Here is a 17,069-nt window from a genome sequence, read left to right as displayed (position 1 = left end):
TCAAGAGCAACAGTACCTATTGCTTCCAGGACACTCGTAGTCCTAAGTCCCGGTACACAGTAGTAAAGTTAGGACTGGAACCCAGAGTTCCAGCTCCTGCTCGTGAACCTACAAATCAAATCCTGTCACCTTGATCTATGAAGGCCTTATTTATATTATTTTGTTCATGCTTAAAATTTTTTATATGACATGTTGCTTTTTGATATAAACTGACTTTTGGCTGGGGCCTCACAGTAATCTTTTTATTTTACATGCATATTTTATTTTTTTAATTTTTTTATATGTTTGTTTTTGAAAGAGAGAGAGAAACAGAGTGTGAGCAAGGGAGGGGCAGAGAGAGAGGGAGACACAGAATCCAAAACAGGCTCCAGGCTCTGAGCTGTCGGCACAGAGCCCAGATGCGGGGTTCGAACCCACGAACCATGAGATCATTACCTGAGCTGAAGTTGGACAGTTAACTGACTGAGCCACGCAGGCGCCCCTACATGTATATTTTATGCATATATTTTATATATATTTATAATATACATAAATAAATGGGAGCTGACATAATCATTAAACCAATAAATTGTTAGGAATGTCTCTGAATAAGATTTACAACTTACTATGTATGTGTATTATACATCTATTACATATCATAGAAATATACATAATATATATTATATGTTAAATTGTAGTAAAAATAATAATAACAGTTACAAAGACAAAGACACAAAGTAAGTTATCTGGACATTGTGGCCAGTGTAATCCTTCTGAAACAATTACCTGTATAAAGAAATGTATTGGAGTGTCCTCCTACCACGATGTCCACGCCCTTCACTTTCTGAGCGATGAGTTTATCCATTTCAAAACCAGAGTGTCCCAGTGCAATAATTTTGTTCACATTTAGAGTTTTTAGTTTATCTACTTCAGGTTGCAATGCAGTGATTTCATCTTCAAATACTAAATTCCCTCCTAAGGAACAAGATAAGTAAAATGCACATTTATTAATAATTTTTATTATATTACTTATTACACATACTAACACATAGAGTCAAATCACCTTAATCTACCGAAGCTCTTAAATTACTGAAACCAAAACATATTTATAAGTTAAATATAAAATCCCTAAAATGCCAATAAAAATTTGCATCATAATCTTCAGTTACATTCACTTAATGTTGTATTAGTTTAAGGTTGTGAATGATACCATGTTGCTCTAATTCAATCTCAAGCTATGAGGAGGCTTCAGATCTGGAAGCCTATTTTTTAAAAATCTGTTTTTGCCTGAGCACATCAGCATGTTGTGCTATGCATGTCAAGTCACTATGGTGTTGACACACCTTAAATGTATACAATGCTGTGTGTTGGTTATATCTCAATAAAACTGAGTGGGGGGTGGGTGGGGAGGAACCTAGAGTACCTCTAAGGCTTTGTTTGCAAGTTCAGGATAATCCATCTTCAAACTTAAAACTCTGCTGGCAACTAGTCCTTGAATGCCAAGCTTAACACACCAGTTGACAACTGTCTTGCTCATTTGGTAAGGTCGACACTAGAGCAGTACTGAGCTCTGCATTAGACAGGGTCTCAGCCACACATTGCTGGCACTCGGCTGTGGACATTCTTCTCTGGCCACTTACTCCCCCTTGTAGTAGTAAAGGGAGCTTGCGCCCATGGGACAGACTGGTGAGTGTGGGTGTGACTGTGCCGATCCACACCCTGAAAATCAGCAACTCACAGACATGCCGTTGGACTCGTAGTGCTGTCACTGACGCACAGGTGACATTTAAACATCAGGAGTTGTAACAGCTCTGCCACCATTGTCTGCCATGAAAACATCAAGAATAATCTGCTTCTTGCTGATTACTCCAAGAAGTCCAGGGCTCCCTGGTCACTCCTCAGTGCCATGTCACTTTCTCTGTGAGTTCCCTGAGCCTCCCTTTAAATTGACAAGGTATGTCCTCCCCCATGCCTCACTTGCTGTTCCCCTACTGTTTAGCACGTAGCACCTTCTGACACACCAAATATCTTACTCATTTATTTGCCCACTAAACCTGTAAACTCCAGTAGGCAGGGATTTTTTTTTTTTTTTTTTTTTTTTGTCTTGTCAGCAGCCCTGGTGCCTACACACAGGCACTCAGAGGAAAGAAAAAGAAAAGAAGAGAAAAGAAAAGAAAACAAAAGAAAAAAGAAAGAAGGAAGGAAGGCAGAGAAAGAAAGAGAAAGAAAGAAAAAGAAAGAGGAAGGAAGGCAGAGAAAGAAAGAAAGAAAGAAAGAAAGAAAGAAAGAAAGAGGAAGGAAGGAAGAGAAAGAAAGAAAGAAAGAAAGGAAGGAAGGAAAGAAAGAAAGAAAAAGAAAGAAAGAAAGAAAGAAAAAGAAAGGAAAGAAAGGAAGGAAGGAAGGGAAGGAAAGAAAGAAAGGAAAGGAAAGGAAAGGAAAGGAAAGGAAAGGAAAGAAAGAAAGAACGAAAAAGAAAGAAAGAAAGAAAGAATAAATATTGAGACCTTCTGAGAACACTACCATTCTCTGCTTTAGTTTGGCTGTAACTAGTCTTTGGACAAAGTTCAGAGAAATGCCTCTGAGAACAAAGGAATGCATTCTTCTAATGTGTCAGGAGCCTCTTGGGATCAGTCATCACACATATACAAAAGCATGGGATATGTTTCAGGATATCTTGAAGGGGGTTGTAGGAATTCCATTACCTAGCTAAAATAAATTAAATGTGCTAGAAATACCAGTTATACCTGTGGGTACGTAGGCAGCAGGACTGGAGGGATGGGGTTGGATCAGGGGCCAGAAATCTGTAGGAAGAACCCATGCACTGGGCCTGTGGTCTTGGTAGAAAGAAAGTGTCCCTAGAAATACCGTTCTATCCCCCACACTCCCCATCCCAGTGCTGGGATCAGTTCCGACACAATTCAGCCTTTCTCTCCTGGGAGCTGCGATGACAGCATCATCCCTTCAGATCCCCCTTCTGTTACAACCTAGTAAAGGGCTAATATGGGGTGCTATCAGAACCCCAGCAAAGGGGGACTTATTTCTGAAGCCCCTATGTCTTTCCACCAACAACCTCTCCTTTCTTACTGGCGACTATTCAAGAAGGGATAACCTTTTCTCCCCATCATGCCTGAACTCCTTGATCAGTCATTCAGGAGGCCCTACAATCCAGTCCTCACCCAGAATTTTGCTTTCCCTGATTGGAACCTGTGTTCCAAGGAACTGAACTACGTGCTGTTTTGTGACTGTGGCCCCCACACTTCCCTGCTCTCATGTGTTCATTCTAGCAACATTTATTGAGAACTTCCCACATGCTGGGTATGATACAAAACATGGAGCAGTGAATGAGACAGATAAGGTCCCTGCCCTCATGAGGCTTGTGTCCTAGCATGTGACCTCACCGCTGGAATGCCCTTTGCCCCAGGATGCTTGTGTGCCCTCGAGGTGGCCAAGGAGGTTCTTCAAGTCTACAGGACCTCCAAGCTAGTCACTCACCCCCTGCTCCTAAAAGACGTTGCCCCACTCCCTGACTTCGTTCTTAGCTCTCTTATGGCATTTAATCACATTCTATTTTAAATGAACTCAAAAGCCAGCGGGTAGAATAGAAATTATAGAGACACATAATTAATTCAAATATTCAAGGCCACATCTTTATCCAAGGATCCTATGCTGGCCTCTCTACTAGGTTCTGGATGTTCACTGAGAAGAGACCCAGGCTCTGTCCTCAGCTGTTCAGGCCAGCACAGGAAGCTGACAGTAAGAGACAAGTGTAATAAGGGGGAGAGGTGTTTGCTGTGGGAGCTGGGGACCCAGAGCAGGAGCGTCCAACCTGACGGGAACCAGGGGCAAGGGCAGCAAACACCGGGCCATGTCACCCCAGGCCTACTGACATTGGCAATTGTTCTGTTAGCAGTCATGCAGCCTGGTTCACTCTGCAATCTGCATATGCTCCTCTTTGCAGAAAGCCCCTGGAAGGCCCGAACCACAGCAACCCCCTCAAACTGAGGGGAGGTCGGATCACCAACCAGAGTGGGAGGCAGAATGAAGCAGAGGACTATCGTCAGCTGGGTGGGGTTCAGAGTAGCCTAAGACTGTCCAGGTCCCACTGGTGGGACCACACACTTCATAGAAGAGCACTTCTGAAACATGTTGAGAGCCGGTGACTCATCATGTCCACAACTCCCCCCAGGCTCCATAATGACCTCAAAAACAGCTATTTATTGACTGTGTGTCACACAGTATGCAAAGGCTTAGTCACCTGTGGGACAGATGCCTACCTGCCACCTGGAGTGCCTGATAATCCCCACCTCCCCTACCAGCAGAGAGGAGAGAAGGCCTGTGCCTGCCCTGTCTCCAGGCTGGCTGTACAACCTTTCCCTCAGAGCAGAGCCATGCTGCTCAGGGCCAAGCAGGGCTGACCTTGTTGCTGTTTCCAATGGCTTAGACCTATTGTCACAACAACAATAAATATATCATTTTTTAATTGTTAAATGATAGTAAGCCCTTTATCAGTTAATTCTTAATGAAAACCCTTATTTCTGGATAATACCAGCTCCTAGTTTTCCTTCTCCTCTTTCTCTCTTTCTTTTTCTCCCTTCCTCCCTCCCTTCCTTCCTTCATTCCTTTCTTTTTTTTTACACTATGTTCACCACAAGGTAGCTACCACCTGTCACCACACAATGCTACTATAATACCACTAACTTCCCTATGCTGTATCTTTTATTTCTGTTAGTTTCCCCTTTTTTCCTCCAAATATGGGAAGAAAATTGGTTTGCATAATTTAGAAAAAAATATCATTTTTGTTCTTACTGCCAAAGTGTTTTGGTGAAAGTGTTCCTGTAAAAGTGGCTCAAAAATGTTTCTTTTTTTATAAAATAACCATTTTTTAAAGTTTATTCATCTTGAGAGAAAGAGAGAGAATACATGAACAGGGTGGGGAGAGAAAGACAGAGAGAGGGAGAGACAGAGAATTCCAAGCAGGGTCCATTGTCAGCACAGAGCCTGATGCAGGGCTTGAACTCATGAACCATGAGACCATGACCTCAGTGAAATCAAGAGTTGGACGCTTAACTGACCAAGCCACCCAGGTGTCCCCAAAATGTTTCTTGAATGATTTTAGGGTTATATGTGTATGTATGTACGCATACAGATATATATACTATATGAAATATAGCATATATAAAAAATATTTATATTAGGATATGTATACCATGAGACCTTTCAAGGATATGTATTTCTCAAAAAGCTGGATACAACAAAGTCATTAAAAATAACAAAAAGGGAACAAGGAGAGTTAACTAGACATAATAATCATACTAGAAAAGGAAAGGTAAGGTAAATTGAGGTAACGCCCTAGCTTTGGGCTCTCTGGCTCTGCAGGCAATAGGGCAGTGAATTATACAGCTTTTATTCTCCAGTAAGTAACTCTGTAATGTTTAGTACTGGATGTAAATGGCTTTCTTGTCCAATTTTGAATGCACTGAATTAAACAAAGATACTGTGTATGTCAACAAAGAAGTTCAGTGAACAAAACAGCAATGTCTATAAGAAGTAATTTAGAACAATGTGGAAGTCACCAGACTGGTTTTATCAATGTTAACCTAAGTACGCCATTTGCCCAACACAGCACGCTGTTCCTACTCTTGCCTACAGCCCATACAAATAATGCCAAGCTCTGATTTAATACATCTATTTGCAAGCAACAAGTGCTATAAAAGTAGAAAATACCTGGATTTGAGAGATAAGGGGTTTCTTTTGAAGTATATCCAACAATTCCCACAACTTCATCCCCAACAGGAAGAATTTTATATGGCAAATAAAGTCCTGATATTTGAGATGCTAGTGGCCCCTTGGCTTTAATATTTGCACTCAGAATTGGAAATCTGGCCTCTTTGAGGAGTGGATCAATCAGTCCTTCTACGCCATTATCAAATTCATGATTTCCCAGTGCCTAGTAGAAAGGGAAAAGAGAACAAGAATTAGGTACTCTGGAATTTCTGCAAAAACAAAAATATACTGTAAAGAATACTACATTAGCCCAGTGGCTCCCAAACTTGATAGGGTTCTAGGAGGCTGATGGCATGACCTCTGTCATCCTCACAACAGGAGATTTTACTCAGTGACCCTGGCGCTGGGCCCATGGACACACAGATCATCAGGTTCATTTGAGAACTGCTTCCCACATCCCACAGCACCTACTGAAGGTGGCATCAGTGCATGTAAGAGTCACTTGCAACGCTGTCCCTGCTGTCCTCAGATGTGGGGCAAGTTGGAGTCTGCCATTTCCTAAGCTCTGCCCAGGCTTTGCAGGTGGGTTTCTCTCATAAACCCACATTTCAACCCCCCAATGCAATTGTTTCAACATCCCATCTGCTGGGAGAACCATTAAAGTCAACAGGACTTTAGCAAAAGGCGACTGGAAATGTATTGTTGGTAGAGATGCCAGTGACCTCTCCTCCTCTGGTGTCCACATCGTCTCGGTCATTTTTCCTTTATGTTCCCACAACTATGTCTTCCCAAGGGCTGTGTGGTCCTCTAATTCTTTGGGGAAAATGAAGATCCTCCAAGGTAACAGGAGATGGCATTCTCTGCATTTTGCAGGGGGGCACGGGTTTCCTCCTTCGGGCAGCTCTGGGCCGTCGTGGGTTTCATTCCCAGCAGCTTCGTGTCCCAGGAAGATCAAGATGGTGAAGTGTTCACCGACCTTCAGGGCATTGTTAACCCACTCGGAACGCAGGACTTGGTGGGGAGCTGGCATGGTTTACAGGCAGCCTCACCTCCCACCTTCTTTGCTGTCTCCCATTCCTCACTGCTCTGGGAGTGGCTACTGGGTGCAAAACAACCTCTTTGACATCTGGCAGCTTCCCCCAGAGTAATACTGACAAAACACGCATGCCAGCCACCTCCTCTGAAAAACCCTCCGCCCCTTTCTCCCTTGGCCCTAGCATAAGCCCATGTCCCCCAGGCACCTACCTTCCTGTGCTGGCTGCAAGGCTGTTTTGCTAACTTAGTACTTAAACTAGTGAGTCTCAAACTCTCCCATGGCACACCTGATTTTGCTTCACTTTGCCGTTCATCTGGGAATAGACCTGAAAGTGCTGACTGGTGACCTCTCAACCCAGATTAGGACCCTCCTGCATTCTCTTACAGGCCCCACTCCTTTCCTTCCTAGAACATTGCATACTCCAATGGCATGTTCAGCATGTCCGTGGAGTCCTCGCCAGACTATGTGCTCCCTGAGCCACCATGTCCTGCTGTCCTCACCCTGCTCAGCGCTGCAGCCCTTCTCCACCCACACAGGTGCCCCTCTGAACATCTGTGGCTCAAAGAATTGTGTGTTTATGTCCTCACACATATGTTTATACAGAGCAATACAATGTCTTCACATTCCCACACACCTGTCTCCCTAATGAAAGTCAGAATTTCTGAATTTGCCTCCTCCCCCACCTCCTCCCCCACCTCTGAGTATCCATCTTTACTTCTTCCTCTTAACTAATGATTTCTCTCTTAAAGGCTGACCTAAGTCTTAAAGGACCTCCCAGCCTTGGGTAATCATCTTTTTATCATCTCTTTGTTACTTATTATTATTTTTAATGTTTGTTTATTTTTGAGAGAGAGACAGAGTGCGAGCAGGGGAGGGGCAGAGAGAGGGACACACAGAATCTGAAGTAGGCTCCAGACTCTGAGCTGTCAGCACAGAGTCAATGCGGTGCCCAAACCCACGAACCACCATGAGATCATGACCTGAGCCGAAGTCAGATGCTTAACCAACTGAGCCACCCAGGTGCCCCCTTTTTATCTTCTCTTTAGAACACCATGATTTCTTCCTGTGGTGAAATCAGTCTCTCTTATGAGATTACAATTAACTATCTTGCTTAATTGTAAAGTCTTAAAAAGTGAATATTTCTATCATTCTTCATGGAGGATTATCCAATGTGTCAGTCACCTTGCAGTTTACCAACAGCAATATATTGGTACCATTTGGCAATGGTTGGAGTTACCTTTTTCATTTATTTGTGGTTGTCTCCTCGCATGGTTGTCAACCTTGCATGGTTGTCTCCCACTTCAACGGGTGGTGGGTGTCAGAAATAAAGTCTTGAAGACAAGACCGGGTCTCAGAGAACCTTATGGCTCAAAGAGCTCAGGAATGTTGAGTTTTATCACAAGAGCAGCAAAGAGTCCCTGTAGGACCTTAAAGTCGAGATTGACAAGATAAGCTTTGCATTTTAGAAAGATTATTCTGGCAGCACTATGTTGAATGGTTTAGAGAAGGGAATGGCACCAGCAAAAAGCCAGTGTAGGAGCTGATGCAGTGATCCAGGAGGGAACAGTGAGGACTGCATGCAGGGGAATGGATGGAACCAAAACATTGAGGCAAAGGTGGGATACTGGTTGTGGTGGGGTGGGGGGGGTGGTGGTTGGTGAGGAAGAGCGAGTGGGGGGCATTCAGCTGCCCAGGGATTTCTGGCTTTATTGACAGGATGGTGATGGCAGCTTGGGCCAACATGAGGATTTCTGGGGGAAGGGGCTTTGAACACAGTAAATGTCGGTTCTTGTGAGTCCTTGGAGGGAAGTGGCCATGTGGCAGTTGGACATAGAGGTTAGCACTACCACGCGAGGTTAGCACTACCAATCATGAGCTTGACCTGAGCACACTTCTAAATCACAGCTTCCTCTGGAAGGGCAGCGAATGAACAAAGCAAAGGTTGTAATGAAAATGAGTCAGCATTTACCAAGCACTTGCCACACGCCAGCATCGTGCAAAGTGATTTTGTTAAGAAAGACTGATTTTGTGCTGTGAGATTGGTATTATTACTATTATCATTTTACAGATGAGGAAAACTGAGATCTAGAGACATAATGAATTGTTCAAGGTCACGCAGTTAGTGAGTGGTAGAGCTGGGATCAGAACCACTTATGTTTGCAACCTTCTTAACCACTATGCTTATATATAAAGAGCTGTGCATAAGGCCTGGTATATATAGGGATTACTCAAGATAAAATCCTAAGTACCTGCAGTTTTCCATGCTTGGACTTATCTTTGTCCCTTTGTATATAACAGATAAATGATGATTGGTAGATCTAAATATAGGTAGGTAGATGAATAGAAACGATAGAATAGAATAGGATAGAATAGAAATTTCTTTTTTATACCATCCCTTTACTACTTTATTCAATCAATGGCTTTAGCTCCTGAAGTGTGATGATCCTTCTAGAAGCGATACTTCCCGTGGACCCTTCATTGAGCTCCCTCTCTGAGTTAGGTGCACATTCTCTGCTCTACTGCTCACCTCTGTGCAGCACCTGCACCTGCCTTCTGAACCCCTCTAGTGCCTAGCACAGACTGTGGAGAAGAGCAGGGAGGCACCGCTGAATGAATACATGAATGAGCAGAAGAATCTCTAACAAATTTCTTTCTTCTATATACAGCTAACTTTTCCTACAAAAATGTATTCCTTTGCAGAAAACTGCCTTCGTAAATACTTACTTTCCTATAAACTCATATTTTCATTTCCCCACCATGACTTTCTCCGACCCATTTCTCCTCCATTGCATTCACTACAAGTTCATCATTCATAAGCTCATCAGAAGGAATATCATACCACTTGCTTGAGAACACCACGCTCCCTGCAGGCAAACAGCAGGTGCTCAAGAAATGTGTTAAATAAATTGATTTTTTAAAGTTTTAATTTTAACTCCAGTTAGCTAACACACAATGTTATAGTACAATACAGATGTACCATACAGAAAAAAATTCTTATTCATTTCTATAATTTTTATTAACATGAAAATACCTTAGGAAGAGTCTGCCCAAGAGCACTCAGAGCAATGAAAGACATCCATGTCCCTTTACATCTTACAGAGCATTTGTAACACACACATAAGAGAATTTATGCAAATTCATACTGCAGTATTGTTCCACTTTTCTGGGTCCTATCTAAATATTCCCACCCCTCTCCTTAAGTGCGCTTGTCATTTTTTTTTTTGCTGTTCTGCCCACAGCCTCCCCCATGACTTTAACAACAGATCCTGATCTGAGCTAAACTGTTACCGGCTATTATTGCTATAATCCTCACATCAGGCAAGTGTTTTTTCTGACTCAAATCATATTTTTTAAAGTGTTTTAATGTTTGTTTATTTTTGAGAGACAGAGACAGACAGCAGGAGTGGGGGTGGGGGGTGGTACAGAGGATCTGAAGTGGGCTCTGCAATGACAGCAGAGAGCCTGATGTGGGGCTCAAACTCATGAACCATGAGATCATGACCTAAGGCGAAGTCGGATGCTCAACCGACTAAGCCACCCAGGTGCCCTGACCTAAATCATATTCTTATGCTTTCTCCTTCTCTCGTTTATTTTTGCTTTCCAAACATTGCATTTCTAATATTGGGTTCCTTTGTCTACAAGCCCTATTCATTCACTGATTCTAGATCTGACAATCTTGTATATTTTTACCATAAACATTAAATTTCACCAAATGCACTTTTCTGTAACTTAAGAGAGCTGAACCTAACAAAATGACCTCCACCATTGAAATCAGAGAAATTTAATGCGTGCACCTGGTTTAGCCCTGGCTCCCCACCCTCACTGCTTTCTTCATGCAGAAGAGGCCTAAAACACTATTTAAAAAGACAAAAAAGAAAAAAAAAAACTGTTACTCTTCCATGAAAAAAACTTTCCTCACTTTCCATCTAGCCCAGCCCAGCATGTTCAACCACCTGAACACCTTTTGAAATGCTGCTGCCATTTAAAGCTAAAAACAAATGAAAATGTAAGGACAGGAAGAGATCTGATTCAAAATCCTCTTATTAAATTAACTCTGAGGAACAGAGTCTGATTCATTTAACATCTTCTTTAGGGGTATGTTAATATTTACATTTGACGTGGATAGTTTGTCAAAGTCTAGTGGCTTTGGAGAAATTCTGTTGACTAAAGATAAAGCCCAGAGAGATTTTCAGGTCATATGAAGCAGTACTGGAAGAATGAAGATATTCTAAGACTTCTGACTCCAAGTTTCTCCCTGGATTATTAAAAATACCCTGCAGTGAGGACCGAGGGAAAGCTTGTGTCTACACTTCGGTTATCATTCTCATGAATTCTGAATACAGGCCCAAATCTACCTTCCCTTTGTGGGTAAACAATTTCCTTATTTTCAGGTGATTATGAGGTGACTACATCTCTTATCATTTTATTTCCAAATGCACTGTGTGCTAAACAGAATTTAAGCTAACATTCAATTACTGTCTCTTGGATACGCTGCAAACAAATGCATATCATAATACCATTCTCCCCTTCTCCCCTACCTCTTCCTCTGTCCATGAAAGATGCCAACTAATTAACTTAATTGACCTTTCCCACTCGGTTTGGACTGAGCCTCAGAATCCTTCTTACCTTAGCCCTACAGGGAGTTACTGTCAATCAACTACAGCTGGCACTGGAGATTAAATTGTTTTTCATGCTCGCCCTAATGATTATGTGCAGAATTGATTTATTGACTTCTAACAACAATAAAATATATCCTCAGTGAGTAACAAACGTTAGAGGCAATGCTTTCAAAGAAAGAAGGAAGAATCCTTTCTGACTTTTATTTCCTATGTTTATTCCATGTATATTGTGGCTGGAATCTGCTACTGAATTCAGCGTTGATGCTCTGCTGCCTGACCACACTGTCCTCTATGCCAACTTTCATGTTTTTTCTTTCCTAAGGCTTTTCTTAGGAAGTGCTGCTATTTATTCATTGCCTCCTTTCACCCGTAAACAAATGTGCCCATTGGTACTGAGGCACTGGTATGAGTAAGTGGATGAACAGAAGAAATAATGACACTCCTCAGGGTGAAAGTAAGAGAAAGAAAGCCCTTGGTGTAGGAGTGTGTCAGCCTGAGCCTTGATGCCAGGATTTCTTCAGCGTCTGCAGGAGACACAGAAGTCAGTGGCCATCCGACAGATTTCTATGAAGGTCTTTCATTATTCTGGAATATTTTACTTTTATGGAGAATCTGCCCTTTTCTTAAAAAATATAATTTATTGTCAAGTTGGCTAGTGTGTTCTTGGCTTTGGGAGTAGATTCCCATGATTCATCACTTACATACAACACCCAGTGCTCATCCCAACAAGTGCTCTCCTCAATGCCCATCACCCAGTTTCCCCTCTTCCCCACCCTCCCCCATCAACCCTCAGTTTCCTCTCTGTATTTAAGAGTCTCTTGTAGTTTCCCTCCCTCCCTCTCTGTTTGAAACTTTTTCCCCCTTCCCTTCCCTTCCCCCATGGTCTTCTTTTAAGTTTCTCAAGATCCACATATGAGCGAAAACATATATCTTTCTCTGACTTATTTCACCTAGCATAATACCCTCTAGTTCCATCCACAGTGTTGCAAATGGCAAGATTTCATTCTTTCTCATTGCCAAGCAGTATTCCATAGTATATATAAACCACATCTTTATCCGTTCATCAGTTGATGGACATTTAGACTCTTTCCATAATTTGGCTATTGTTGATACACTGCTATAAACTTTGGGGTACAAGTGCCCCTATGCATCAGCACTCCTGTACCCCTTGGGTAAATTCCTAGCAGTGCTATTGCTGGGTCATAGGGTAGATCTATTTTTAATTTTTTGAGGAACCTCCATTCTGTTTTCCAGAGTGGCTGCACCAGTTTGCATTCCCACCAACAGTGCAAGAGGGTTTCCGTTTCTCCACATCCTTGCCAACATCTGTTGTTTCCTGAGTTGTTCATTTTAGCCACTCTGACCAGTGTGAGGTGGTATCTTAATGTGGTTTTGATTTGTATTTCCCTGATGATGAGTGATATTGAGCCTGTGATGAGTGATGAGCATGTGACTGTGGGCCATCTGGACATATTCTCTGGAAAAGTGTCTATTCATGTCTTCTGCCCTTTTCTTCACTGGATTATTTGTTTTTCAGGTGTAGAGTTTGGTAAGTTCTTTACAGATTTTGGATACTAACCCTTTGTCTAATAGATCACTTGCAAATATCCTTTCCCATTCTGTCCGTTGCCTTTTAGTTTTGATTGTTTCCTTTGCAGTGCAGAAGATTTTTATCTTGATGAGGTCCCAATAGTTCATTTTTGCTTTTGTTTCCCCTGCCTTTGGAGACATGTTGAGTAAGAAGTTGCTGCGGCCGAGGTCAGAGAGGTTGTTGCCTGTTTTCTCCTCTAGGATTTTGATGGTTTCCTGTCTCACATTCAGGTCTTTCATCCATTTTGAGTTTATTTTTGTGTGTGGTGTAAGAGAGTGGTCTAATTTCGTTCTTCTGCATGTTGCTGTCCAGTCTCCCAGCACCATTTGGTAAAGAGACTTTTTTCCATTGGATACTCTTTCCTGCTTCATCAAAGATTAGTTGGCTATATATTTGTGGGTCCAATTCTGGGTTCTCTATTCTGTTACATTTGTCTATGTACCAATACCATACTGTCTTGATAGAAATTTTCCCTTTCTGATCTGTCCATTTACAGTTGATTGATCAAAGCGATAAACAATATGCATTATTAAACAATATGCATTGACTCCCATACTTCATTTAAAATGTCCCTAACACAGGGGTAATATTTGGTAAATATTTACTGAATAAATGAACAAGTAAATAAATAACTGGTAGGAGAGGAGGAAAGTGACAGAGAAGTAATTTCCAAGGCTGGACTTGTTGCTCGTTGCCACCAGCAGCCTCCTCCATGTAACCTAGAATTCTGTACTAGCATCATCATGTCTTGTGTGTGCTGCAATGAGAAACTGCAGTCTCTCTGACCTCTAGTACCAAACTGGCAAAGAGCTCTGTTTTGAAAGCCTCTGATGAATGGTCACAGCAGGCACAGAGTGGTAATTTTAGCAGGAAACTTGGCCATAGAAGGCAAGGAGGGTGCAAATGCCTGGTTGTTGAGAAAGCCTCACAGGCCAGGAACCTGTTAGGCGTCACCTCACACAAAGCCTGCATTCTCAACTGGGCAGCATGTCCCAAAATCAAGCTGTGAAGAGGCCACAGCGGCCCAGTTCTGACGAGCTCCTGGTGTAGCATCCTTGGTCAGACTCTACCTGAAGCAGAGTTTTTATTCCAAGTGCCACAAGAAAATACAGATTTTTTCCAAGATTTGAAATGACTCCTCCTCCTCTCCATTTCAGGCTTGCCTGGCTTGAAGCTAGGCAAGGTGGGCAACAGACACTGAAAACGTGCCCACTGGGACAGGGCCAGTGGCCCAGAGGCCTGTTCCCCTTTCCTGTTTCTTATTTCAGGGGACATTGTATGGAACTGTCTGGCAGTAGTCTGGTGGTTACTGTCCTTTCTCCTTCACCCTCCCCATGCTTCCCCACTCCTGCCTGTCTGCTGGCCATTGAGGAGTCCCCTCCAGGTGGATGGCCTGCAGAGAAGGACATTTCTTGCCATTAAGGCTATAAGACACCTGTGAAGATGCACATGGTCCCAGGGTTAGGAGAGAGCCTTTACAACTCCTAAGAACACCCAGAGAAGCAGAGAGATGTCTGGGCAGCCCTCCCCTTGTCCCCCTGGCTTCCCACTCACGGGCAAGCAGCCAGGAAGGACTGTCGCTTCTGCTCCTACACCATCCTCTCTCAGGTGGTCTTCTCTACCACATTCCCACTGCCCCCTCTGACTCCTCACTTCTCACCCACACCTTTCTGGAGTCTTCAAGTCAGCCTCCTGGCCACCAGGCTCACAAACCTCCTGCCACGGCAGGCCATCAGAATGCATTTCTGAAAATGCGCGTACAACTGCTTCTAGCCCCTGCTTTGAGTCCCTCCAAGGTCACTCCAAGGCCTCCTACCTCCCACTGAAATCCTGATCTCCCTGAGCTGGTTCATTTCTTCTGCCAAACTTCAGATGCGCTCAGTTCCAGGAACACTAAACCACCCACACTCAATGAGATGCCTTAGATGCTGCTCAAGTGTGATCTCCTTGTGAAGACTTCCGTGGCACCTCCACTGTAGATACCACACTCTGACATACCTTGCATGCACAGCTCTGAGAATACATGACCTTGCTGTGGCTGTCTGCTCACACATCTTTCTCCCACAGACAAGAGTGGCATTGACTATCCCTGCATCCTTGGTGACACCGGATGAATGCCTGGCACCAGTGCCCAGCAGATGTTTACTGAATGAATGATAAAACCACCCACTCCACCTGTCCATTTAAATGGGCTCCACCTTACTCTCTGATTTGGTACGTGAGCCATTAAAACTTTTCAGAGCAAGGCAGGATTTTATTTTTTACAACTTGGTTAATACTTATTACACAATATTTTGTGAAATGAGAGAAATCAAGTTGCTTGGAAGCTTAGCCAACTGCATTACCATTCCTGGCTGACCCTCTCAGGGCAATTGGCCTGGTTCCCTTGTTTTCATTCTGTGTGTGTGTGTGTGTGTGTGTGTGCGTGCGCGTGTGTTTTAGTTTGTTTTTACTTATTTTTGGGAGAGAGATAGAGAGCGAGCAGGTGAGGGGTAGAGAGAGGGCAGAATCTCTGCACACTGTCAGCGCAGAGCCCAATATGGGGCTCTAACTCACAAACCGTAAGATCATGACCTGAGCTGGTCACTCATCCGACTGAGCCACCCAAGCGCCCCTCATTTTCTATTTTAAATTTAGATTTCCACTAATATCTTACTGGCCTTTGTGAATGAAGATTTTTTTTTTTTAAGTTGGTTGAACTGTTCTGTGTCTTATGTATGTACATGAGAACATTATTTAGATTTCATGATGGCAGTTAGGGAGAAAATGGAACTTTTTAGAGTCTTTTTCTATTGGAAATCTGCTGAGGATACCCAACTATCAAAGGATGCCTATGTCTGAATTAGTAAGGGGATATTTCAGAGCCTCAGCTTTGTTCACAGAGGACTATAAAAATTACTAATGATTTGACATAAGGGAAATTTCAAGAAAGTTTTTTTTAAACACAAAAAATAGGACAAAAAGAAATGTTAATAGTTAAGATCTTCATGCTACGTAGTCCAGCCCTATTCACATATTAACTTATTTAATTCTTATGTTATTAGGTAGGTGCTATTATTTGCCCTTTTCCTAGATGGGGAAATGGAGGCACAGGGCTCTCACAACTAGCAAGTGACAGAGCTGAGGTCTGAACAAAGGTAGCGAGGCTTAAGCATCCAGGGCCTTAACCATTCTGTCAAACTGCCACTAATGTAAATACCTGGAAGGGATGGGTATCATTCAACTGGCTTCTTACAGGGTTCTAGAGTGTCAAGCAACAAGGCCCCAGGAAGTCCTTGTCCTCAGGAAGCTGAGAAGACAGACAGGGAGAGGGCAAGACATGAGCGCATGCATCCACGCATCCATCTGTGCATACATAAGACATGTGGGAACCACAGACGGGGGTGTTTGTGAAACAGCCCAGCAAAGACATGGGCACAGGCTGCCCGCTCAGGACCAAAGGCGCTCAGAGTGGGAGCTTTACCTCTCCGGCACCAGTTAGGGGAAGCTCACAGGCAAGTGGCTGCAACTGTACACACAAGTGAGGCAATGAAAACATGAGGGCTGAGGTAGTCAAATCTTCTAAGTGAAGACAAGAGGCTTAAACATGATGTTAGAAGAAAAAGGAAGGAAATAATTGATTTAAGGGCAGCGCGGTATGCATGACACAGAAGAAAATTAATTGTTTTAATCCACAGAAATCAACTGTAATAAAGTCAAAAAGCCATTTGTCAGAAATCCACAACATCTGTATTCAGCTAATCATTGACACACTAGCTCATCTCATTAAGGACTGGAGGCAGCAGCACACCCTCTCATCTAAGGATTGAGGGGAGAGCCTGACCTATTACACAATGGGGCTCAGTTGCCGATCACTCAGGGAAACTCAACAAGGACTTTAAGAGGAGAGGACTACAAATTCGGTTTGGTTTAGTTGATACATTTCTGGAGTTGTGGACCATTTCCGGTGTTGGGTTGTGCTCTCCCTGGCCCCTTAGCCATGGGCCGGGTCATGGTGGTCCTGGCAGGTGAATGTGGCCTCTGACTAAATGACAGAAAAGATCCTGGGGCACGGCCCAGCTTACGTGCACTTCAATGTTTGTTGACCGAATGAATGAACAGGTACTGAACAGACAGCATT

The 17,069-nt window shown here is 43.1% G+C and overlaps 1 protein-coding gene across 1 annotated transcript in view; it reads right to left on the bottom strand.

Moving 5' to 3' along the window:
• NT5E (5'-nucleotidase ecto) overlaps positions 1-17,069 on the bottom strand; it is a 49,726-nt gene that overhangs the window by 23,777 nt on the left and 8,880 nt on the right. Inside the window, exons 2-3 of the mRNA XM_060616108.3 lie at positions 5,704-5,926; positions 766-954 (exon numbers count right to left, since the gene is read on the bottom strand). Of these exons, the coding sequence (XP_060472091.3) occupies positions 766-954; positions 5,704-5,926 (412 nt within the window). The remainder of the gene's footprint in view (positions 1-765; positions 955-5,703; positions 5,927-17,069) is intronic.

The sequence above is a fragment of the Panthera onca genome, chromosome B2 (assembly GCF_046562875.1).
Source record: "Panthera onca isolate mPanOnc1 chromosome B2, mPanOnc1 haplotype 2, whole genome shotgun sequence".
In the NCBI taxonomy this organism is placed as follows: Eukaryota; Metazoa; Chordata; class Mammalia; order Carnivora; family Felidae; genus Panthera; species Panthera onca.
Note: the sequence above shows the minus strand (reverse complement) of the source record. Positions and strands in the feature narration are given on the sequence as shown.